This window comes from Protomyctophum parallelum (genome assembly GCF_964188405.1).
Source record: "Protomyctophum parallelum genome assembly, chromosome: 9".
NCBI classification, from domain to species: Eukaryota; Metazoa; Chordata; class Actinopteri; order Myctophiformes; family Myctophidae; genus Protomyctophum; species Protomyctophum parallelum.
The window spans coordinates 17,329,290-17,356,474 of record NC_139706.1 but is presented as its reverse complement, the minus strand read 5'-3'; the positions used below and the strand labels follow the sequence as shown (position 1 = coordinate 17,356,474).

At 42.2% G+C, this 27,185-nt stretch overlaps 1 protein-coding gene across 11 annotated transcripts; it reads left to right on the top strand.

Annotated features, from left to right (window-relative positions):
* Nucleotides 1–27,185, top strand: vezf1b (vascular endothelial zinc finger 1b). Of its 11 annotated transcripts, XM_083774064.1 has the most exons (9): nt 1–125; nt 15,074–15,154; nt 17,446–18,332; nt 19,346–19,435; nt 20,524–20,593; nt 21,149–21,317; nt 22,753–22,794; nt 23,207–23,275; nt 23,472–27,185. In XM_083774064.1, exons 1-9 carry the CDS (start codon nt 93–95, stop codon nt 23,834–23,836), a joined length of 1,806 nt encoding a protein of 601 aa, XP_083630190.1. In that variant the 5' UTR covers nt 1–92; the 3' UTR covers nt 23,837–27,185. The 11 variants fall into 11 exon arrangements, with proteins under 11 accessions (XP_083630190.1, XP_083630195.1, XP_083630193.1 ...); XM_083774069.1 differs by lacking the exon at nt 19,346–19,435; XM_083774067.1 differs by lacking the exon at nt 23,207–23,275.

Here is a 27,185-nt window from a genome sequence, read left to right as displayed (position 1 = left end):
CAGCCGGAGGCTCACAGGAAGTTGTAGCTGCCATGTTTAGCTGCTTTGTTGTAGATTCCTTGTAGGTTTCCTGCAGATTTTAAAGTGTTGCAATGGAACCGAGCTGGAGTACCTTTTTATTCCAGGTATGTGGAACACAAGTGTGTGTGTGGGGGGTGGGGGGCAAACCTTATGAGCGTGTTTCTTAAGGGGTATGCATTTATATCCAGAGCTTTTCTGTGCGCACTGAATTCAAGTAGAGCTATCCAAGCAAAACAATGGTGATAGCGTTAGCTTGCCAGATAGCATGTCAACTAGCCAGTTAGCAGGCTAGGCTAGTCAGCTAACATGCTATTTTGGCTCGTAAAAGCGAGCTGCTAGCCAGCTTCATCCAACCCGAGACCCCCAGCTGTGTAGGGGCCATGGCGGCTCTCGAATGTTTTTTTGCCCACCGGGTTGTTCTTTCTACCGTCCGTCTTAGTAAATTCGTTTATTTCGGTGCCATTTGTTGCTAATTGGATCCTTTATTTATAGTTAAAAATGAAAGTGTTTGGTCAGTTTGCTAACTGGTGTTCGTCATGCGCGCGCTGGGCAATTAGCTAGCGGTGGTGGCTAAGCTAACCAAAGCTAACGGTTCAGTGATCTGTGTAGTCTCTTGTCTGGGAGAGAAACAACGTTACTATCACACTACTACGGATACAGATGATATAAAGTAAACACGTTCGTGTCCAGGTTATTCTTGTCGGGAATGTGAAGTTCAAATTGTGAACCATTTACATTATTGGTTATATTCCCATAACAAGAAGCTATTTTAACATTGTAAATCGCTCAAGCGTGTAACTCCGTTAAAAAAAACATGATGCGTCAACTGAAGAAAGGTGACCACGTTTGAAAACACATTTTTGTTTAGAAAATACGTATTTTTTGTCGGGTGCCACGGCACCGTCGCGCGACCAAGTACTATACTTGACCCAATCGACTCCAATACTTGACCCCCATCTCTTCAGATTCTTAACTACATAATGTGTTGTTTATATTGGGAACGGGGCAAACTTTTCTGACTCCAAAACTGTATATCCCCTCTTCCCCAAAAATGTAACCGCGGCTTGGAGAGAAGAATGCAAACTATGCTTTAAGCTGCGGTGCAGAATACAAAGTGCTGCTGGCCAGAGCACAAGCCCTGATGCACCAAGTACTTGTCCGAGTTGTGTTCCCGTTATTCCACCCGTTGATCACTGAAAACATGTCACTTTGCATTTGATTTAAATGACTAAATATTGTGCATGCTTAGCTGTGGGAAGTAATTCGGTTGCATAGCTGGGCTCCCTAAGCATTCTTAATGTGTACTGTAAATTCATTTGAATTGTTCAATACAGTAGAGTAGACTATAATAAATAGACTGTAATAACTAAAATCTGTGGATTGAACACTTTTGTGGACTGCTATTACCGCAGTGCTGTGAACCAGGTCTAGCAAACCATGTCTCCTTCGGAATGTCAAGATTGCTGTCTGTAGAGTGTAAATACAGACTCGAAGCCCATGAACACAGCTTCACATAAGTTTGTTGTGCCTATTTCGACCCACGCATAAAATGTCTTGATAATGGCCACATATTTACATTGTTTTTTCTCCTCCCATACCGAATTGTGTAAAAGTGTATTACAGGCACAGTTGTATGCTATCCTACTCTGTCCCCCCGCTGAAGAGCTGCAGCTGTTCTCAGTTAATTGGCAAGAGCAGGGAGCCATAATGATGGTTTTATTTCATGGCTAACATGGCCGGAATACCTGAAGCTTGTGCCACACAAGAGAAGGGGGAACGTTATTTAGGCCCCACTTGATTCACTGCATGTGATGAGGCATCTAATGAGGCTACACTCGGGTGAGCGTTACTTGTTATTGTTCTGTAGGCATTGTTTTGATGGCATGTGAAGGGGTGGGGGGTTACTGTGTGGCGCAATACGTGTGGTTGGCTACTCAATCAAATAATTTCCATGCCTTGTATATTCTATATTAGATTTTATTTATTTGTGATACATGATAATTCACAAGAAGCTAGGTAACAGTTGTATGTTTGACAGTTATTTATTATGTATGTGTGATGGTGCACAACTAAAAGGAAGAAAATACTTTGTCAAACTTGGAAATGGAGTCATGTCCTGAATTCAGTATATGATCATTTAAGGTCACTGCGTACAGAACAGTTGAAAGTAAATCCCTTACCACCTTAATAGTCATGATATTTAAAATGATTTATCGGTGTGTTGAGCTGCCTTGTTGTTAACATGTCCTCCTTGTTGTGAAGGAGGAGCACAACGGCACTGCTTTTATTTGCGTTATTTTCCACGCCCCCTGCTCCGTGTTTCAGCACTATTTATCTTGGAATGACCTCAGCCTTCAGACTGGATTTGTATCAAAATCATCAGAGCAGCGTGAAGGCACAGCGGGCCACTCTCACTGTGCCTCAGTGTCTGCGTGAGTGCTTGGCTGTCTCACACACTGATGTGCACACATGCTTGTGTGTGTGTGCGGGTGTGTACAGGCCTGGTCTGTCCACACACACACACACACACACGCACACAACTATAAGAAATGCTAATGGCACTAACAATTCCAGTCTGAGTCCCACTACAGTGTGGAAGATATAAAAGCGGCTCGACAACCTGTGACGGCCCCTAGCTTTTTCCACTGTCCCAAAACATTGTTCCACAATGTGCCGCCTGCACTAAGTAGGGACGCGAACGGCAGCTGAACAGACCCCCCTGAGGGCCATAAGTGCATCAGCGCTTGGATTTGTGTCCACCACAAAAGAGCACACTGCCCCCCAAAAACTGAGCACAATTTGGGATCTTTGGACTAACCGGACCACATCCCCTGTCTGGCTGACCGAGTTGGGATGCTTGGCTGAACCTGAAAAGCCAAGGGTCAGGTCTTTAACCCTGGCCTATGGTGATTACAGAAAAGAACAAGAGTGTCTCAATCGTGGTGTCTTTGGGCCGACCTGTTGTAAGGTTGTTGGTTACAATGTGAACCTCTGTTTCACCCCCTGCCCAAAATATTCATAAACCCCCTCCCCTTCTGTTCATCCTATCCCTTTGGGGATCTGCCATGACCAATTGGACAATGCTGGCAGCTGCAGACTTAAGATGTCCTCCGACACTGCTTTATTACTGCCATTGGGTCATTTTTTTGTGAGTCTGTCATTGCTTTATGTATTTGAAATTGTTTTTCAAGCTTCTATTGTTTGCATTGTTTTGTTGGTGGCAGAAGACGTTGGGTTTATTTCAAAGGCGTGGATTTGTCATTTTTATCTGTAGTTTTAAGAATCACCTGCTTTGCTGTTGTCTTTGTATGGACTATATAACCAAATGTGTAATCCATGTTTTCATCATGTCATTGTTGAGTAAACGGAACACTGCTGGTCTATGTTTGTTGTTCTTTTTTTTAGTGACTATTTGGTAGGTATGATAACTAGGGCTGCAACTATCAAATATTTAAATAAAACTTGACTACGGTAGCGGTGGTCTCAAAAACATAAGGGAAACTTTGACAGGAAAAGACTCGCTCACCGTATAGAAAAATAAGTAAAACTCCTTAGACTGAGACTTAGGATTTTTTTTTATTTTTTATCATGCTCTTATGGTGCTCTGTGCTCATAGTGCAATAAAAAAACGTTTTGGTCCTAAGACCTTCGTCAGTGCTATATAGATATAGCACTGACGAAGGTCTTAGGACCGATAAACGTTAACGTTTATCGTACAAAGTTTCCCTAATAATTGGACACAAAATAATTTGTAAGTTAAATTAATGAAGTTGGCAGATTAAACCAAAAACATTTGGCCTATCGAAGCCAAATTATTATTCTACCAGGCAAATGACACCTTTTCAGTTTGGTAAAATAAATTTAGCTATCTTTTTTTTTTTGTTATTTTGTTAGGTGGTGTTTAATGGAGGTGTAGGGTAGTAAAGGCTCATACATAGTCTGGATTTTCGGTGGTTAGGTGACCACCGAACTACAACATGACGTCACGAGCCTCTTCTCTCTGTTTTTACTCACCACCACCGCTCAATGTTATTTCGCGGTGGTCAGTGGTGGTCGCGGTGGTCAGCTCACCACCGAAAATCCAGACTATGAATAGGCCTTAAGGGTACTGTACTGTTGCATTGACTTTAACAAGAGGTTGCAGATTTGATGATGTCATGACATTTCTACTCGATACTGGGTAGATGTACAATGTAACACTGGGTCACATTCAGATGCATTCTGAGCTTGTAGATCTGTTCTTTTTTACACGAAAAGAGAAGAAGCTCTGATACTTTGACAAATTGAAGATTAGCAAACACGCACATGAGGTAATTAAATCGTCCTTGCTCAATTCAATGTTTCTGCTCACAATGAGAAACTTTAAATCCAACAGCATGGTTCTGTGCGTGCATGTCACCGGCGTAGGGTCCATTGGGCCCAGTCAGTTTAGAGCTGGCCCAGTCTAACTTCGAAGAGAGGGGGTGAAAAAAAAAGAAAAACAACAAAAGATAGCCTACTTTGGCAGCCCCTGTGCATGCAAATTTCTGTTGGTAGCAAACTACAGCATGCAAGCCGCCTTTGTTTTAAATGGTCCCCCATTAGCACGTCGGCAAAACCGTTCACACCTATCGGCCCGGAGATGCTAATTTGTCCAGTCAATCATTTAATCCACGCTACAAGCCTGGTGCATGCAAATATGCCTGATGACAGGAGTACAACACAAAATAAGATTCATGAGAAAGACCGGCTGATCACAGCAGATCAGCTGAAAACCTTTTGATTTTACTCCATGGCCGATTGCTCTGTGAATCTTTAACTCCTTCAGTGCCACCTGGTGGTCACTAGGGATGCACCGATCCGGCTTTTTGGCATTCGATACCGATTTCGATACATGGGGGTCCAGTATCTGCCGATACAGAGTACCGATCCGATACCCCCCACAAAGAAACGTAATAACCTATTAAGCTGTATGCCTCACTGTGTGGAGTCTGGAATCATTATTTTCTCAACTTTGTAAAACAAAATGTAACAAACACAGATATAAATGCACTGAATTATTTATTAAATAACTGTGCAACAATTAGACCAGGTTAATGTGTGCGCAGGCTAGCCTGGCTGCATTCCACATGTTATACTGTCAATACTACACTGCTGTGTCACAGAGGAGGTAGGGTTGTTTTCATACTGTAATTACACATAATTATCGGATCAGATAATGGATCGGCCACCGATCCGATACCCGATCTAGAATTTTAGCCTGGATCGGCGCCGATCTCCGATACGAGTATCGGATCGGTGCATCCCTAGTGGTCACCAGTTTAGGCTCTGAGTGCCAATTCTCAAATGTATTTTTTTATTTTTTGAATTACGTCTTGTCGGCCTTGGCACCCATTGCAAAGACGTCCAGAGCTGCCAACCTGCACACATTTTGTGTACCAACCACGCAATTCTAGGTGTCTATACGCCTAGAATTGCGTGGTTGGTACACAAAATGTGTGCAGGTTGGCAGCTCTGGACGTCTAGAAGACGGGATTACGGTTTTGGCACTTAAACAGTTTTTTAATAAACTTGGTTTACTACAATGCCACATTAGCTGTTGAGGAAATTGGTGTGCTGAATCTGGTTAAGGAAATGACAGTGTGAAACTGACAAACTGTGACACCTCAGTCGGCCACAAGCCACATGAAAGTAGTGCATAGTCAATATCTATGACAGTGATGATAGTGGCTTTAAAATGTCAACTCGAGAACGGTTGCATCAAGGAGTTTAATTTCAAAAATTGGTAACTTGAGTCCCATAAGGCCATTTTAACATTGGTTGTGCAAGGCTTCATAGCACACAAAGGCAGCATATCATGTTTATGAGGAGTTTAGGAAAGCACATTGCTTTTCTCTCTTTTTTTGTCAGGCCTTTTAAAAAACTCAGTTATAGATTGGTTAATTCATTTTCCATGCTTTCTTCTGGTGAAAGATTGAGCCATGGACCCTGTGTAAGTGACTAGGTAAATCTATTGGACAGGTTGTACTCTTCTCTGCTTAACTAGAACACCCTGTGCCAGAAGTTGACTGGTCACATGAAAATCAGCTCCATCACCATGGGAGATCGACTTACAAGCAACAGATTTAGATTCTTCTTGAGTGGTAGCGTGTGCTGTGATCAAGAAGTGTTGTGTTTTTTAGACTCATCAGTCTGCATCTGTGCAACAGAGAACTAAAGATCTTTTAGTCTGCAAGCTATGAGTGAGAATTTAAGCTTAAGTGTAAACTGGACACCCTGTCTGACACAAAGTCAAGTATAAGTACAGTGTATGCATATATATATATATATATATATATATATAAAACACACTTGTGTGATGTGAGGGGCGCCTTTAGGGCATGCACAAACATGTCACAGTGAGCACGCACAAAAGCAAACTTAAAAAGTCCACAGACTTGGCTGCCACATGATGTCAAGGGCGGAACACAAAGCTAGTGCCCCTCAAAAAAGGAAAGCATGAAGATGAGACCATGAACTATTTATTTTGTACACAGTTATTTGTTGAGCGGTGCTAGCTGCTCCTATGCACAGCTTTGTGTGTATGTGTGTCCATATGAGCATGGAATGTGCTCAGCGGATTGGCTGAGCACGGAATGTGATGTATATGATGATAATAAGAGCGCCGCTCACTTCACACGTGTAATTTGTTTCTATTCTGTCTGAGTGTGCTGACGTCATCCCACAGCACTGACAATTTGAATACTTTCCTATGGCCTCCCTATGTCTTAGTCATTCGGCACCTTGCTGAACAGCTGCCTTCTAAACCCCCCCTGCAAGAGTTGTATTCGTGGCTGCGCTTGTTGTCCGAGTCACTCGGATGCCCAGGAAATGAGTCACTTTCTATTTCAGATAAATTAAAGGCCGTCTCTGTGTTAAAAGCCCAGCCTCATTCTCCGGCACACATCCGCCTTCATGCCACCAGTCAGAGTATTTGGGCAGTTTGGTGGCCTGGGCTGATGGTTCTGATTTGTGAGCATTAAGATCTATGAAAGACATGGACAGTAATATAAACAAGTTCCTTTGCATATGAGCTCTGCTAGGCAAACAATTTTAGGAGTAAGTGTGTATATATATTCATGTATTTTTTTTCTTCCACTCAACGTCTGTACGTTATGAGAGCAGGTGACCTAGTGTCTTTTGTCTCTAATTGTTGAATTGTTTTCCTAATGTATTTTTACAACTGTCTTTTTTTTGTATAATGCTTTTAGAATGTAATCTAAATTATATAAAAGATCTCTGGGGTCCTTGTGCCTTTTAACACCCTGAGCGCACAGGACGAAGTTCTCCACCCTTTCAATTAGTAACCGCGCAGCACTCAAGACGGAGATTGATCAAAAAGACGGAGATTATTGATATCAAAACTGATCGCCTCGCTCCACAGGCTGGGAGTCTGTTGCACCTTAAAACGTTAACTCTTGATCTAAATCATTCTGTCCAATTCTAAGAAAGAAAGTTGCGTTAGACACTCAAGAGTGTTTTTGCTACACCAAGCTACTTCAGCCACATCCGGGATAACATCCGGTCCGTCGCTAAATGTGCTTCGCTGCTATAAATCGCTGGGAGTGGGTGCTCTGATTTAATGGATTAAATAACCCCAGGCGTTCAGGGTGTTAAATGATGTCAGCAAATTGATGATAGGGTTGGATGACGATACGAATATATCGGCAATCGTGGATTGGATGAGTCTATAGTCGAATATTTTTATTAGGCAATTTATCATCACCATATTGTAGTGATGTTAGCTTAGCTTGCTGCTGCTTGTCTGTTCAACTTCAATTAATATCTGCCTGTAATTTATCTTATTTTGTTACCCTGACACCGGTGCTGCAAAAACAGACAGATCTATAAGCTCTCAACGCGTACCGAACGGCGCTGCAAAATCAGGCAGGACGCGACACCTTGAGAGCTTGTAGATCTGTTTTTTTTTTGCGTGAGCTGTTCTCACTTTACTTTTATAACACGAATATATCGTCCATTGGCGATTTTGGGACAGACGATGGGTGATTGGAAAAAATTGGCATTTCGCCCAACCTTAATATTGATGATCATCAAAAGCTGCACCTCTTTTCTAATCAGACAGTCTAGTGATTGGTTGATTTCTTTCAAATGTTTGTAATAGTAACTCAGTGTTATGCCTGAAGAAGGTCCGTAGGGACCGAAACGTTGCCTTCTGAATAAATGTAACACTCGTATTTTACCGCTGTTTCGGCGCTGTAGTGCCGAAATGATTTTGGCTCGTCAGAATTTTTCAGTAGCACCGAAGAGCCGACTTTAGGACCGTACCCGCCCCCCCCGAACCTCAAATGACGTCACATTGTAGGCTCTATTTTAGAGCCGACTTTTATTCGGCTCTAAAATAGGAGTATGAAGTATTAATTCTTTAAATAAATACTTTCTGAAAAGTCTGAGGAAAATGAACGGGGATTTCTTTTCCGGGTCTCTCTCGGGGCGGGACTGCGACGCTCTATAGGAGCCGAGTTCAACAGCAGCAAAGTTCCTCCTCCATGTAGAGAACGAGAGGCTGTTTAGCGTCGATCATCGTCAATCATTATCTTAGATGAGATTAGGAACAGCTGAGCATGCCAAAATGCTCATCTTCTTAAAGAACCCCAACAGTTTTGGTTGACAAAGATGGCAGTTTTGATGCTAGTGCAGACGATGTACTTGATGCTAGTACAGACCATGTACTTGATGCTAGTACAGACCATGTACCGATATGATAGAGGGTAACGATAACTGATATGCAACCGATATACTGATTCTTTTTTTAAACTAAATCAGTAAATAAATACTGTAGCAGTTAAATTAGAGGGGCCTATAGCATATAGCCATATACACAGTTTACTTACACACTAGTAGCCTATAGTATCCCACTTTCAGTATATGTAACAGACCCCAAGTTGATAAGATAATAAAGATATGCAGACGATATAATACCAAGAACCCCCAGTTTGAAATGCATTAGGCCACAGACCCCCATTTGATACCATTTTGCTCTCTGGAAGTAGGCCTACACTATCACCAGTGTTAATTTAACTGTTTAACTTAATCTCAGTTTGAAGATTCAAATTATAGATAATAACAATACAACAATATATTTCATATGTGAGCTTGTAATGTAGAACGTTGTTCAACCTAGAGACAGTGTTGCCAAGTCTGATCATTATAAGCTACTTTGGACTTTTTTATCTGTAAAGTTGCTTTAAAATATTGGTAGTCCTTGACATGGAAATGTTTGAGTTCCATTGCTCTAAAACAACATTGGACAACGAAGTTTGACAGTCGGCACTATAATTGATTATTTTAAGACCATATCGAATCATTTCTGATTTACTGACTTTGAACTGGCCTATTAACATTTCTATAGACCTGATTGCTTGTTTCTCATCCACGAAATGTGTCAACCCTGGTCAACCCTGGTTTGTTTTGGTTTGCGCATGGATGTTTTTTTTGCTTCAGCATAGTTAGCACAGTAGTTAGCAGAGGCTGCAGCAGCTGCTGCTGTCATGAATAACAGTATTTAGCGCAAGTTTCTGTCCCAGAAGGATATGAGTGGCTGCTCCTAACAAAGTACTTTTAACGTGTTGTGGCTGTTTTCTGGCAGCACGGAGTGGAGTGGAGTGCAGTGCAGTGCGAGTCACTTTTCCTCCTCTCTTCTACACACACATACACGCGCACACACATGAGACACCTCGGTGCACTCTGCTGGAGAAAATAAATCATTATACTAGGTTTTAAACCGCAGCATGTATTTCCGATATATCGGTGTACCGATTATCGGACGGTCTCTAGTACTTGATGCTAGTACAGACCATGTACTTGATGCTAGTACAGACCATGCTAATATGGCTGCTAAAGTGCTACAACAAATGCTATAGAATGGGTTAGTGGTTACAATGTGGAACACGGACAGACAGTTTGCTGTGTAGGACATGCACGGTTTTCAAATTGGGAACGGGTCGGTCCTACAGGGAGTTCCAAGGGGTTCCCAGGTAAATAGTTAGTAACTAAATAGACCTGTAACTCAGTGTACAAATGGAACCAAATGGACGCTGACCATTTGTACACTGTCAATTGACATTGACAATATAACAATAATAACTTGGAGTTCGAGAGATATAAATAGGGTCAGTAGCCTAATGCATAGCCTGACCTAAGCAGAGACATTTCTGGCCTAGATGGGAGGGTCGCGTCTCAGAAAAGCGCGCACCCTGATTGGATCTCATCGATCTGTCCGTCACCCCCGGCCCCTCCTCTCCCCCCTAGTGCAGCGCTACGTCACATCATTTAGAGCGACGCCTACGCGGAAGGGTTGACTCCCACTTTTAGACTGGTTCAGCCCACGGCTTTTTCCAGGCTTTCATCTTTCGCGCAGACGAAATGAAAGCCTGGGTATCGAGGCTACCTAATGCATGTCAAACTGGGCGTCCTTGAAATTTAAATTATGAGAATCAATGCTAGAGAGCTATTGGGGCAAATTAGTTTAAAAAATGTAAATATTTAGAATTAATATGTAGCCTACTTATGCTATTGAAAAATGTATAACAAAAAACCTGATCAATGTGCATTATCCACATTTGAGTGAGTATAGGCTCAAGTTGGTAATATAAATGGGTTATTCTCATAACCTACTGTTGACTTATTCTGGTGAGGTTATGTTCTGTTTGATACATACATGCAAACACATGTATGTAAAATGTCATGAGTGGCACCAAATATTACTTTTCACCCAGAAACCTGGAAACACAGAAACAGCTACAGAAACAGCAGAAGGCTTTTAAACCAGAAGCACAAAAAAAATATATATATATATTTAATGTGTGTGTGTGTGTGTGTGTGTGTGTGTGTGTGTGTGTATGTATGTATGTATGTGTATATATATATATATATAATTACTAAAATCACACCTGTGTGAAGGGGCGGGGTGCTCTTATCATCGTACATCACCATGACGTAACATGTCGAGAATTAGGGATGTGAAAAAGTCGTGCTCATGCTCACAGTGACCCCTGTGAAGTGAGCTGTCCAACTGTTGCACCGCTCACTTCACAGGGGTGTGATTTTTATTATTATTACATTATTATAATTTTTTCCTATGAAAGCAGAGAGTCTTCTGTTTCATATGGTATATAGTATGTACATGTCGCTATAGGCCTTATTTTGTGAATATTTAGTTGTTATGCCTTTAAAGTTCTCTGGTGGGCGCAAGCTGCATTCAATAACCAATTACAGGACAAACTGTACATGGGATCAATGTGTACTGTTTTCCTCCTAAAAGTAACCTTCCATAACTGCTGTCTGTTCAAGACAGCAGAGTTCAGGCAAAAGCAGGTGTTACAAAAAGGTCTATCTCCAGAATGAAAGATGGTAAAATCAAAATTTATTTTTTAAATTGAAGTGGACAAGTTAGGCTTTCTTTTGATGTATGCGTGTGATTCTCGCTATAAGAGAACATTTTGCTGTGGGCCCCGAAATCTTTTTTTCATTCAATGTAAAGTCCATAGCACACCAGGAATAGGCCTGGCATAATAGCCCAGCAGCCAATGTGTTAAGACGGTGAGCCTGTTTATGCATTTCACCCTATAACTTCACTGCATAGGCAATCAAGACCCTTAATTAATGACAGCTGTGACGTCACTGTGTAAGGCAGGCTAATCCTTTCCTATAGAGCGTCGCAGTCCCACCCCCTTTCATGACAACGCCAGGCCCAGGAAATGATTCCCAATGCATTCTTCCCATAGACATTTCAAAAGGTATTTAAAGACGGTTACACAAAAATTGTGTTTGTTGTCATGATTTGTCACGACAAGAGTTGGCTTTGTCCGCGGCGTAAACGTCTTTAAATAAATAATTTCTTAAATGTCTATGAGGAAAATGAACGGAGAATCATTTCCTTGGCCCTGGTAGGGGGCGGGACTGCGACGCTCTATACTATAGAGTCTCTCTATAGAGTCTATAGAGAGGGACTAGGGAGCAGGGACAACTATTATATTTTACATCCTCAACATTGAGGTATATATGTGTGTATATATATATATATATATATATATATATATATTTGAACTTGAACCATTAGAATTATTTAAAAGATGGTAACCCAGGGAAATATTGAAGTTATTATTACATTGCTGTAGGGAAAAAATAAATAAATAAAATAAAATAAATTCCCTACCTACTCAGCCCAAAAATGACAGCCAATCGGAGACCAACGTTTTATTTTGCTTAGCCTGGTAATGCGAGAGACTAGACTGAGAGACGAGACCAGACTTTAAAGCTGTCAGAACTGAAGTGGTATACGGTGGCGCAGTCTGTAGTGCTGTCGCCTCACAGCTAGAAGGTACTGGGTTCGATTCCCGCTGGGGATGCTGTGGGCGCTGGGGGCGTGTTCCCTCCTCTGCGTCATCAGTGCCCAGGTGGGGTTGGCGAAAGGTCCTATCTGTGTGCAGTTTTCATGTTCTCCCTGTGTCCCCTAGGGTAGGTACCCTCACAAATACATGCAGTAATCCTGGTCTCTAAAACTACCTCCCCCTGGCCAGCCAGGGCGCCTGGGGAAAGGAACTGATCAGAATAACGTCTTCCTTCCACGCGCTACGTCCGGCCAGGGAAATTTCCCCCCTGTCAAGTGAAAAGAAGCAGCTTGGACTCCTCATGCATAGAAAGAGGCATGAGGTCAGTCCGCTGCCCCCCCAGGTTGGTAGAGGAAGTGTAGCGCCCAGGATTACATTAGATAATTGGCACTGGGTGAAAAAAAAACTGGGTTGCAAAATCGTGGGATAAAAATTTAGGGAAATAATAACTGAAGTGAAGTGGTATAAGAAATGAAAGTTCAGCTATTAGTTGGATTTCTGCTTTGAAGAATCCCACTGATACTGTTCCACTTTCATCTCCACGGCCAAATTACATTTGTAAGCATATCTTGGAGGCACTGCTTCTGCTGATGAGGCAGAACACTCCAACTCTCTGGAGTTGAAATGCATCTTCCTCTTCTCTCTCTGGGCCAGATTCATTGAGCAATTTAAGCTCACCGCTCACCGCTCATTTTGAGCGTACCGAGATTTCCGACCATTTCTATGTTTGTGGTGCAACCACTCCTATAGACCGATTCCGTAGCGGTTTCATGGTCGCAGCCTATGTATTTCCTGTAGGCGGACTCGACGTAGCTGCGGGGTTTAAACCCTCACCAGGCGCATCTCTTCCACTACAGTGAACGGCAGAGTTTCTTTACTTCACTCTTTTACCTGCTTTTTGAGTGGTGCAACCACTCCTACAACCAGCTTGCAATGTCCTCGTACGTGTTTGTGTGTCTGTGTGTCTGTGTGTCTGTGTGTGTGAGCATGAGTATGTGACTTAAAAATAGCAGTAGGGGGCGCCAGAAACAGTGAGAGGGGTAGTGACTCTAATGAGAGAGAGTGAGAGAGGTAGTGACTCTAATGAGAGAGAGAGATAGAGAGAGAGAGGGGGGGGGGGGGGGGGGGGGAATTGCACCACTCAGTTCACACGTGTGTGATTTTTTACTAACACTAACATTACAAAGATGTCCAGAACATCGAGATGAACCTGTGTAGTTTATGGCTGCTCCAACAGTAGTGGCAACATAAAAAATAAATAAATACGGAATGTCAAAATATCCACCGTGGTGGCTGAGACCAGAGCCATTGAGTAATGGTTGGGACAAAGCAGTGAATGGTCCTGAAAGATACATAATTTCAGTCTTACCCAATACCCAATCTTTCTGTATTATGAACACAAGGCTGCTGTAGTTTATACCTCATACTAAGCATTTAAAGTATGAGGTATAAAGTACAGCAGCCTTGTGTTAATAAAACAGAAATATTTGGTATTGGGTAAGACTGGCGTTTCACTGCTTCGTCTCAACCATTACTCAATGGCTCTGGTCTCCGCCACCGTGGTGGATATTAGACATTCCGTTTTTTTATTTTTTTATGTTGCCACTACTGTTGGAGCAGCCATAAACTACACAGATTCATCTCGATGTTCTGGGCATCTTTGTAATGTTAGTGTTAGTAAAAAAGCAGGTAAAGGAGTAAAGTTTGAGGCAAACTAACATCAGTCACTCTGCCGTTGACTGTAGTGGAAGAGGTGCGCCTGGTGAGGGTTTAAACCCTGCAGCTACGTCGAATCCGCCTACAGGAAATACGTAGGCTGCGACCATGAGACCCGCTACGGAATCGGTCTATAGAACGCTATGTGTGTCCCTGGCTGACTGGCTGTGTCCCTGGGTCTGAGCACGGAAATGGCATATTATCACCACCAAGTCTAACACACATCCAAGTCTCACTGTTGTGCAGCCTCGCTGGAACCGGCCCGGCCCCCTGGGGGTCGGGATGTTCCGGGGACCCCCACACGGTAACTCTTCGGGGCCGGCACCCTGGGCGCATTCCTGTGGGTCTGGAAGTGCCGGGGACCCCCACACGGAGTTGCACCACTCACTTCACATGGGTGTGAATTTTGTTTTTGCAGTGTCTTTGAGCGGATTCTACGACCATTTTCAATTCAAGTGACAGGCTGAATTCTCAGGGTCGTGATCATGTGTAAATGCATTTAGCATGCTTTAGTCTTCATGCGGAATCAATTCATAGTCACAAACCTCAAATAAAATATGTATGTGGCCAACATTTGTCAAAACACACGCACGCACGGGTCGCACGCACGCGCACATATATATTTAATAGAGCACCGAAGTCTGACGTCAATATCGCTAGAGGGCCATGGGTTCAGGAGGATTTTAGATTGCCTCATATATGTCACCCCGGCCGTTTCACTCATATGGATATGAAGAATCAACTGACTGAGAAAACGTTAATGTTACTGCTGCTGAATTAGTTAAATTTTCGCTAGAAACAGACTATACAAATATGAGTGACTGACGGTCGTAAACGATACAGAGCCACCTCCTCGACACAGAGACACTTTGTTTATTTTTGGACCACACTGCTTATATATATCCATGCGATGTATTTTCGTTCTGATATGAGATGATTTTAAGATGACCCCATGTTATTCTCCATAGAGAAATTACTTCCGTGAACCAGGGGATGAGCGAGTGACGTCAGGACTTCGGCGCTCTATAGACATGATGCAATTTCCACCGGTTTGTATTTTGTAGGCTAATTGCATTCAGAATCAGAGCCTAATTATTAGGTCGCTCGCTACTGTATATTGATCACATGAACGCGCCACACAGAATATACTAATAATTCTTTATTTGATGAGGAAATGGCTGAAATCTAGCCTTTCCGACATTTAGAACTTAGTCCAAAAGATGGATTAACCCTCGGTAACCAATAAAGGCAAAGCACTGGTCCCGTATGGATGAAATCTGTGTCCATGTCCAATATTCCATTTGATTTCCAATTCCCGATGTAGTGGAGGGAATCAATCACCCCAGTGATCAATAAATCAGTGATGCAAATAGCCTGCATTCTGCATCCTTAAACTCACTAAATTGAGAAAGGACGCAATCATGTCACCCTCCGGGGGTCCTGGGATGCAATACTGTACTCAGTAACTGCAGTAAAACTCTGTGGGACCCATCTAAAACAGCACCCCTGGGTCCCGGGAAGCATTACATTGATAACCTATTTACATCACTGATAAAGCTCTGAAAATGATCAAATTTTTATTTTTACCTCTACAACTGTGCAGTGTGCAATTGATCAGTAGAAAGGGCTTGCCGCTTTTATAATATCCTTGCAGAGTTTTAACAGTATTTGGTTGTGATGTTGAACTGTATAATTAATAGAGCTGGGACTCGATTAAAAAAAAATCTAATTAATCAGAGGCTTTGTAATTAATCACATTTTAATCGCATATCAATATTCAACCCGAGAACAGTGAGAAACCTTTTTTCAAATGTTTTTTGGTATCCCAGTGAATAGTGACTACGGGATTCCACTCATTTTCAACATTTTACTGTCATTAATATACCTTAGAGTTGTTGTGTGGATATATTGCCTCTGTGTTGCCTAGAACTGCAGGTCTGAAAAAGATTAGTAACATTATGAAGTACATCTCAGTGACAACACAAAAATGTACTTCATAATGTTACTGTTTATTATTTCCATTGCACACAACTCCATAGAAAAATGTTGAAAATGAGTGGTATAACCCTTTAAGCAATAAAACTTGCAGCAAGTGCCTATATAAAGTGTCTTCCGTGTGTGTATATGAATACTCAAATGTGCTTTACATGGCGGGGCATGAGAAAACAAATAAACAACTTTATTAGTTGTCACATGAGGTTGGGGCAGACCATTGTCTGACCACGGAATTCCCACGCTTGCTACTACAGTATGTTTCGCATCGAGGACAGCGTGACAGCTTCAGGCTGTGGTGAAATCACCGCGCGTCTCCGGTGTCCATGTTAAACTGAAGCAGCTAGCATGGAAGCTAACATTGGTCATATATGGATCCTTTCCCTCTGACATTGCACACAGCCATGCCGCTATCCACGTGTCCATCCGATAGCTTTTACATCTAAATGTCCCATCCATGGAGCAAAAGCGATATAAGCGGCTTCTTCATTTGATTCATTTGGGTTTGGTCTTTCTGACGGAGCTGTAGTGTAGAGTGTACCGCTGCGGAAACTGCCCATAGATCCGAAGTCCCGTTAGTCCGAACATGCACTGCTCCCATCCAATTCAGTACTAGAAACGCGCCCAGTGAGAAACGTTCCGCGGTGAAAGAAAAGGTGCGATTAAATGCGTAATTTTTTATAACGTGTAAATATTTCTGTAGTTAATTAATCTCAATTAACGCGTTAAAGTCCCAGCCCTAATAATTAACTTATTTCTCATTATACGTGAGAGTAACTTTATTAACTTCAGTAATTAACTGAAGTTAAGTGAAGGAATCGCGTGCCAAAATAATTTGCTATGTGGTGCTTCCCACCCTGGTGCCGACCGTTTCGTTTATAACTCTATGCTACCGACACGCTATTAGCTTGAAGATCTGTCCATTTCGGATCAACCAGAAACATCACGTGAGTTTCCGGTTACCATTTATGGAGGCAAAATGGGCGGAGATGTTGCACTACACACGGTGAAGCGCTTGGGAACTAGCGAGTCCCCGTGACGGTGTGGCAAAAATGAGCTACAGCCGCAATACGCACAAATGCAGCCATTACTCCACCTTTGGTGAATGAAAAGTGAGATTGAGTGTACGGAATGTTCACACTCATTCACTCACTTTATTTACACCTGGGTGTAAATTTCCTTCGTGAATCTGTGTTTACTATGCTCTATGATTACTGCTCTGTCTTTAAGGGTGGATGTATATGCTGATATCTGTGTGTGTGTGTGTGTGTGTGTGTGTGTGTGTGTGTGTGTGTGTGTGTGTGTGTGTGTGTGTGTGTGTGTGTGTGTGTGTTTCTCCACAATTCAGCAGGCCAATGAGGCCCTGCATCACCAGCACCAAGTGGCCGGGAACAGCCTCCTTCCACTACTAAATTCTGGAACCGAGCCACCTGATCAGAAGCCAGTGTTGCCCATCCCCCTTGACCAGAAGCCCCCTGTCAGTGCTGCAGAACTTCTGAAAGACAATGTGGCCAGTGGTACTGGTGGTGGAGGGGGTGGTGGTCTCGCGGGTCCACCCATCACCGCTATCAAGAAAGAGCCTAAATCCAAGACGCCCTTCATCTGTGGCTACTGCAACAAGGCGTTCCGGGACAGTTATCACCTGAGGCGGCACGAATCCTGCCACACGGGCATCAAAATGGTATCGCGGCCCAAGAAGACACAGTCGGCCCCCACCATGGTGCCGCTCATCTCCAGCGTCCCGCGAGAGAACAGCGGGAACCCCTCATACATCTCCACCGTAGCAGGCATCCTGACCACAGCCACCACCTCCACTTCCACGGGCACTAGCATCATGACTTCCATGCAGCACCAACAACACCAGCAGCACCACCAGCACCAACACCAGCAGCAACAACAGCAGCAGCAGCAGCAGCAGCAACAGCAGCAACAGCAACAGCAACAACAACAGCAGCAGCAGCAACAGCAGCAGCAGCAGCAGCAGCAGAGTATCCCCAAGAAGCCTCCCAAACCGGTGAAGAAGAACCACGGGTGTGACATGTGTGGAAAGGCCTTCCGTGACGTCTACCACCTGAACCGCCACAAACTGTCGCACTCCGACGAGAAGCCATTTGAGTGCCCCATCTGCCAACAGAGGTTCAAGAGGAAGGACCGGATGACATATCATGTGCGCTCACACGACGGTGGAGTACACAAGCCTTACATCTGCTCTGTGTGCGGGAAAGGCTTCTCCAGGTATGCACAAAAACGTTGTGTTTTTATTCAGTGTTTTACGTAGTTCAGTCTAATAATATATATTTTTTTGTATAATGGCCTGTTGTGTAACATTAAGATGTAAGGTGAGTTTGTGTCTTTTTCATTTTTAACTTTAATGAAGTCACATAAGGTGAGCTTCTTGAAGGGCACAAACAGTTTTGGGGAAAGTGGTGGCTCTCAATCACTGCTTTCATATCAATGGGCTCCAAAATTCTCTGTTTTTCAGAGCCAGGTAGTCAGCTATGTCGAAAATGTGTTTAATTTCTAAGCATTTCATTTGTTCTTCAGTGGAAGCTGCATTTTGGGGTTTCTCTAATTGAAGAATGCTTCATTTGCTGGTGCAGCAACCAAATGGCTATTGATTTCTCCCTGAAAGTTATATTTACTAAATGAGAAATTAGAATGCTAGACTGCATACAGTCTACAACATAATGCTCAAATAGGACACATTCTGACAAAGGTTTGTGCTTATAAAAAAAAAGACTGATCGAGAGAGCAAAACCTTTGAAAGTCCACAAGATTTTTGAAAGATATATGGCTAATGCTACTTTTTTTTTAACTTGGCTTAGCTAAAGGGAGAATGAAAACAAAGCGTTAGCACTCTACCAGTCAATCTCAAAACAAGGTATACAACTTGTACATCGTAAATAAACTAGCCCCAGTTATAACTGTTATGATGGCTAGTTATTGTAATACATTTTAAAAAGCTGTTGAAGCAAGCCTAAGAAGAAGCCCTATTATCAGAGTCAGCTTGCATAAATAACTAAAATTTGATAGGCCCGGGAAATTGTCAAACTAAGTCAGCAAGATGTGCACGCAGAGAGACAAATTCAGACAATATAATGTGAGATGTCTCTTCACCTTACAAATGGCCCCAGAACAGCCATGCAGTTTCAGTACTGGCTCATGACATGCAAGCAGTGGCCCCTTGTATATCTTTCTGGAGCTTTGCGTGCGTCACATAGTCGTCCCTCGTGTCCCCCCCCTCTCAGGGAGAACGGCACAGGACAGGGAGAGTGCTGCTGCAGGGGCCAGGCTGCACCAGAAGAGGGTGGTCTCCAGTGGCAGTCCTGCTCGCAATGGTAGTGTTTTGATTGACTGGTCTGATTTACCCACTCCATGGACTGTAGCCCTCCCATTGTTTTGCCCCCTCCCCCCCCTGTTAGTGCAATCTATCCCATTCCTCCATAGAGGTGTTTTCCTGTCATTTCAAACCATTTGACTTTTTAGTAAAGCAGACAATATTGGATAATGCACCATTATCCAATACGCATATTCTGGATGATTTCATTGAGAAACGATGAAGCGCTAAAAAAGGGCATATCTACTTCATAGTAATTCATAACTTTGTAGAGTCCTTATACATTTTTTTACTTTTCAGACACTGCAATATTTGCAGGCTTGGTTGTTTTCAAAGGGCATATCCCTTGCATCTTGAATGAAAGCGGGAACCTTGAGTGGGAGGGGCGAGATGTGGGCTTTTCAGCTCCATCGCACTCCTGAGAAGATGAGATCGGACACCTGCTTGCCATCATGAAAAGCCCTACCAGTGTGAAACGGCCTTCTCAGAGAATATTTCTTTTGCGCCATACTCTTTTGTTGGAGTGAACAATCTTTGTCCGGTTGGGTTCGGTGCAGTCAGCTAATGTATTGTAGAACCGACAGCTGCTGCTGCATCAAGAGGTGTCCACATGCATTCAGGCTCATAGACAGCAGGCATATTATGATTCTACTGAATGAGGGAATAATTAGTCTTTGACCCTTGACGATACATTTAGACGGAGCACAAACCAGTGATTTCAGAGATTGTCTGCTGCCCAAATTATGTAGCGGATATTTTCCATACACATAAGAGTCAATTTTGTGTAACTTTCTCTCTGGGATTTGAGATTCACTTTGTTGCCAGATGTTGAAACATATAAGCCACATCTCTTTGATCCCTGATCGCAGTTTGAGAAAAATGGTTTCGTTAAATGATTGTGTGATGGGATTTGTTTGCATAAATAGATTCCGTACCCCTTTCAGTTTTTTCACAGCCCTATTCTTAAGCCTGCTAAGAATATTATGTGGTGTAATGTAATGTGTGCCATGTGTGAAACTGTACTATAAACTGTACTCTATTGAGATGTCGATTCTCCATTGTCTCCCATGTCCCCCTCTTACTTTGTAGGCCTGACCACCTAAGTTGTCATGTCAAGCATGTTCATTCCTCAGAGAGGCCCTTCAAGTGCCAAGTAACGGTAAGTCCACCCATGGGCTCAAATCCTGGCCCTTAAACCTCATTCTCATTTCAAATAGTCTCTTCAAATTTTACCTTTTTTTTGTCATGTCATGTGATCAAGATGTATCAGTCAGATTTTTCATATTCCATTCCAATAGAGGGTATGCACGTGACATCATCATCAAACCCGGAAGTTATGCGGGAATGCCTACTGAGTGGCAAAAAACTACTTTCTGGCCTTGACAGCCCATACATCCAAACAGAAAAGTCTTATTTGATTGCAATAAATGACTTTAAACGACATTAAATTCACTTTGCCATTCACTTTATGCATGCGCAAACCCTCTATTGACTAGCTCACTTATTCTAGTTCTAAATGTTTTCACCTAATCGCCAAAATTGAAGACAGGCTAAATCAATCTCACAGGTTGGAAACTTGGAATGTGTAAACGTGCTATAGATTCGTCTGACCTAGCCCACAGTGCAGCTTATGTGTTGAGCTCAAGTGTGGCCTGCACAAGTGAGAATGACTACAAAAATGTTCTCACTTATTCTCACTACTGACTCTCCTTAGGCCTGCACCTCGGCTTTTGCCACCAAAGACCGTCTGCGCTCGCACATGATCAGGCACGAGGGCAAGGTCACTTGTAACATTTGTGGCAAGATGCTCAGTGCTGCCTACATCACCAGTCACCTCAAGACACACGGCCAGGCCAGCTTCAACAACCCATGTAATAATAAAGGTAGGCTTAAAGTCGTCCCCTCCCCCCTGCCCCCCCAACAATCCCGTCTGTCTGTCTTCTACTTTGCAGTCTGTCACTCTGACCTCCCTACCCGCCCATTCAAAATCAGGGTCTTCCTCTAGCTGTGACTCAAGTGTGTAGACCTTTGGTCAGTGGTTGATCATCTTGTAGTGTCATTACAGTTTTGGTTTCACTGCAAATGAGTCACTTTTGCTCTGCTTTTCTTTAATGTCTCGCTCACTAGATGAGTCACAGGAAGTGACTCAGTAAGCCACAAAGATGTAGTCTTATGTACCTCAGAGGAGACTGCTTGACCGAGAGCCTGATACAGTGTTAATTGGTCTCTCGCCTGCTCCAAGTGTGAGCCTTCAATAGATGTTTGTGATACCTGTCTCCATCTTAATCCTAAGGCATTCATGAACTGAATATAACCTGCCGTTTTTTAATACCAGTGTCGGGTTACCCACTCTGTAATATTGTCTGCATGAGTTCTGTTTACCAGTGCACAGTAACTTTTCTTTGTGCTGCTATATACTGCTGTATCATTCCTGTTTTTTTCTTTCCTTTATCATCTTATTTGTCCTAGTAGCAAATATCCAAATCAGGGAGCACTTCAGAAACAATTTTCATAAGCATTCATCACCTTCATGATCAGATTAGTAGTACAATAAATTGTCAAAACATTGCTGCAGTTCTCTGCTGTGACAATGTTTGGCTGCAGCAGTTTGATGTAATGTTTTATTTTACTTGTGTGTGTGTGATGATTATCTGTGCTGACAGAAACAGATAGCCCATAGCGAGAAATCTGTTATGAGATTCTCTGTTCTAAATTTAAAGGGCTTTGCACATTGAATACATTTGACGCACATTGCAAACTGGCACAGTGATATGAGCTGCCAAAAGGCACGATATGATTTGACTACAGGAATAACAGATGCCCTCTCCACTAGTACAGCTCAGGGAGTCTGCACTCAGGCTTTAACGGCCTATGTAAATAATTAATGGAATGATCGCACTTAAAGATTACATTTAATAAAAACAAATAGGCAGAAATGTAAAACGGTACATTATTTATATTATCTAGTTTTGAAAAACATCATATAAACTTTTTGTTACTGTGCTCTACAAAGCACAGACTCATATTTTTGACTGTTTACCTTCATTGCTTTTAGGGTGTATCGGGGACTTGACATGCTGTAGTGTTTCTAGTAGGTTCAGGCAAGTTTATAAGCCCAGTTGTGACCTTTGGGAGCTTTCCCAGAAGGAGAAAGAAAACTCTTTTCTTTACAACCAGTGGGTGTAGGTGTGGCCTGGGACAAAATATATGCACTTTGATGTAGGAACCTATCACCCCAACTGTTGAAACTCATGCCCACATAATGGCACCGCTGCCCTTTGCTCCTTTAACCCCCTATGTGTCTGTATTTCTGAATAGGCATAAGTGACTGGCAGTGGAACCACTCAATGCCACGAAAAGGTAATCAAGTAGCTGGTAGCAGAACCCCCCCCAAAAACCCTCAAACTTGACTTGTTGTACAAATGCCTGAAGTGACCCAATATTCACCATATAATGCCACTGTATAGCAGAAATCTATTATCTAAATAAAGTCTGGTTCCTTTAAATAACACATTTTTTTTGTTCAGTTTGTTCAAATGTGCTAATTTCCATTGTTTTTGTTGATGTGTAGTGGCAAGGGTTATAGTTCACAAAGCAGGATCTATTGGTTAACCAGGATAAACATGTCAATATCAGCAACAATTCAACCCACAGCACATAGGCCTATGTAAATCTAAATATGTGCACGGCCTGCAACTGTTATGAATTAATGAATATTGAGAAAAGTTAGCTGGTTAGCCTTTTGAGCCTGCTTTCTGAATTTACCCCTCAGGTGAGTTGACGGTAGGAGAGATCTTAAATAACTCGTTCCAAGTCCTAATTGACATCTCTCGCACCCAAGGTAGGTTTTTCTTTTAACAGTCCTACCATAGTTGAAACACTGTTTTATTAATGTTGAATTGACCTTTTCAGTGATCCTGCTAAACCAAATCCAATGGAGCCGTGTGGGGCGTTGGCTTTCCTTCACTTGGAGGAGTGTCTACCTCTAATCACCCTCTTTCTTTTGTTGTCTTTCCCCTGTCTATCTCACTGTACAGATGCCAACAATGTGCATAACTCAGCTGCTGCGACGCCCGTCAGTAACTCGGCAGCCATTACCTCTGCTATGAACCGCGGCGGCAACGCCAGCAATCCGGTCACCATTGCTGCCCAGATGAACATCACCACCAGCACGGTCAACATCACCTCACCGCTCAACCTGCAGCACCCCGTTACCATCACTGGTCCCGTGAACCTGGCTTCTGTCAACATCCCCACCACTGCACACATGAATATCGCCCACCCAGTGGCCATCACTAGCCCAATGCCTATGAATATCACCGGGCCTCTCAATATCTCCATGAGGCCAATGGATAGCATGCCTTTTCTATCCCAAGTCCTGCCTTCCTCCCCTCCATGGTAGACATCCCTTATAGGCAACTGTTTTGTACCTCGACCTTCCCTACTCCTGCCATGTGTATTCCTTCTGAATTCTCATTCTACCATAGAACCCCTCCCCCCCTCCTCCTACCAACATAGTTTTATGTTATAATAATATTGTACAGTAGAGGGCGGGGCCAGCTGCTGTGTTGCTACAGTGTTAGCGGTGAACGCAGTGTCATCAGTGATATGGAGGGCCACGTGTCTGTTCTTTCTTTTTTTTTCTTTTAGATAATTTCTCATTGTTGATTCTCCTTAACCACCGAAGGATAGTGTCTGAAGTCTTGGAAAAGTGACCTATTGGGTGGGGAGGGAGGGGGGGGGGGGGAGAGAACTATTTATCAACTGGATGTCTGACTACAAACTGTGTTGGAGATTACTGTATTTTTATTTTTTGCATCAGAAACAAAGTCTAAAGCAGAGGAGTGTTGATATGGTTTTTAAATGCTCTCTTATAGAGCAGGTTTGGTTATTTTAGCAGACGTATCAGTATTTAATAGTTTTATGCTTTTTAAAGACAAAGTACAACAAAAGGGACAATGGCTTCCATATGCAGGGAGAGAGAATGATATTCTGTGGGGAAAATAACTATATTTTGATTATGGGGAAATGGTCTCAAATGCCATTTGGTTGTATTGTATAAAAATGCATTTGACCACAAGCAGTTTACTCCTCCCTGTGTGTCTTGTCTCCATTTTAAAGTTGCTGGAAAACGGTCACTCCTCACTGCTGGATACTGTATACTGTATGTTATGATTTTTATGTGATATTTTTCTTTTACTTTCTTGAATTGTTGGATGTATTTTAGTTGAATTTAATAGAGGACAACGGATAAAGGTACAGGATATCAAAAAGGAGGAAATGTCTCGCACTGAATGCATGTCCCCCTGGCTATGCCCTGAAAATGCCAGTATTATCAAAGATCAAATAGTTTTTAAGTATCGAGTACTGAAGCCTTTTTTAATGTAGAGGTCAAGTGGGCCACCTAGTGGCTTAAAAGACACTATGCTATAAAGCGGTCCCAAAGTTCAATTTTTTTACTGTGATATTTTATCATCTAGATGTATTTAGTTTTGTTAGAGTAATTTATCCCCTTAGGATTCCAGTAAGTCTCTACTCAGGAACCGTACTGAGAGTAGTCATTTTAAGAAACAAATTCATGAATATTACAAATTCTGACCCTTTGTAAATATGAAAACACTATTTTTTTTTCTTGGAAACAAGAACCTAGCTGTCCATCATAGGCAGTGCAATGCAAGTACTTTATCAGCCCCGATGTGGCCGTCCGTTCCTGAGAGATGGAAATTGATCGAAGGTATATTGAACATGTAGTTTGCTCTGTAAATTTTACTGGCACAACAAGATGTTTCTATGCTGGGAGGTCCTCATTACTGGAGGGTTAAAACGGTTGAACTGTGCCTAGGTTATCAAAACATGGCGATTCTCCCTTGCTTTGTGCAACTTTGGGGGATCAAATGGCTAATGGAAGTGTATTGTCCAGTTGCACCAGACTAATAGTATTCTAGTTTTAAAGATTGCACCTATTTGCAGTCCAGTGGCTCTGCTCAAACCTGTTTTCAGTAAAAGTCCTCTCGGTGTGAATCCTTTTTGAAGCACTTGTGGCAAATTAGATGCACACACTGCATATGTGGTACAATTTGCTCAATTAAGGCGACGGTGTGAGTTGAAAATGGTAACTGTTCTGATCATTCACCTGCTCATGTCTGCATTTTGGCAGCCAAGGTGTTTGAGGCATTTGATAGAATTGCATGCATGCAGGCAACACTGTCCTCCAAGGGAATTGCTTGAAATTGGAATGGCATTTTGATCTGCGCAAAGGATTCCCTTCCCACCAGTTCTTCAATGTTGCATGTGGACGACTGAGCTTGTCCAATATAGGATTGAGTTCAAAAACTGTCATAAGCCTAGTGACTTTTTTATTCAAACAAAACACTACAAAAAAAAATTAGGTTCGAAGAATGTGTGTGTGGTGTCATTTGTCCTTCTACAGTGACCGTAATAAGTGTGCCTGGACTACTTCGCAAAACTTTTCCACACTTAAATGCTTCCTCTTCTAGATGTGATGTGTGGTGGAGTCGTATTGTGAAGGAAGCCTTCCTCAATTCAGATGGCCGTGGGCCGAGACCGGCTTGTCAACCAAATTACATTGTCATGTTTTATTTTTTTATTTTGTGATATTGATTTGTATTCAGAATTCTGAACTGGTATAAACATGAACAGCCTTGAAACATGAATCGGTATCCTTTTATTTAAGGTCATAGGTCATTACATACATGTACCAGTGTCGGTTAACCATGTGCTTTAATTTGATGCATTTTATTGCAAAATATGTGAAGAAAGAAAACATTTTTTTTGTCCAAATTATGATTTGGAAGATAATTATTTTTGAATGGTCTTCCTTGTAATTTCATGATGAATTTGGCAGATATTGTGAAGGCAAATGAATGTATATCTTTGTACAAACCATTTAGTTGAGAGGACGTTTTAGTTATGATAGACACATGCAAGGAAAAAAACAAGATAACCTTTTATAAATCTTTTTGTATTAGAACATTAACAATGGTAATCTTTTTGTATATACAAAGACTAGGCTTTCTGATTAGCAGAAAGGTAAAACATTCCTACATTTCTTTTTAAATGTATGTCTGTCAAGAATAATTATGTAAACATGCGCAATGTTTTATGTGCCTTTTATTTGGGTTTGTCTAAATAAAAGAAAATAAAACATGATTTGACTGTCCATTTCAAGTCCCACATTTGGGAGGAGAGTAGGTATGCCTCACTCATGCTTAACTGAAGTCTCCAGTGAATAATCCATAGCACCCTAGATACCTTTAGATCAGAAAGAATTGGATAGTTTATTACATTGGTTCAAGTTGAATTTTAGGCGTGTGTTTGTGTGTGTGTGAGAGAGTGTGAGTGAGTGGTGGCCTCATAAGTATGTACTCTTTGTAGTTACTGATTTAATAGTCAAGCTGACACAGATTGTTTGCATCTATCAATTTGTTTCTGATCTTCAGGCATCAAGGGGTGAAAATCTGTTCTTATGCTTAATTTATATTCAGCCGTACGACGGTGTCACTCGCCGAATGACGAAGTATAAATCAGGCTTAACAGTGTCTTTAGCGGCTTGCTGGCTCACAGTTGGCATGCTATTGCTAGAACAAGAAGTGCCTCTGTGACTTGTTTGCTTTTGGAGAGGGTTGTGGGGTGTATTGTGCCAAACTACGCTCTGTATGTAACAACAAAAATGATTTGGGTGTTTTTTTCATTCTCCTTTTATTTTTAACTATTAAACTTGGAAACATTAA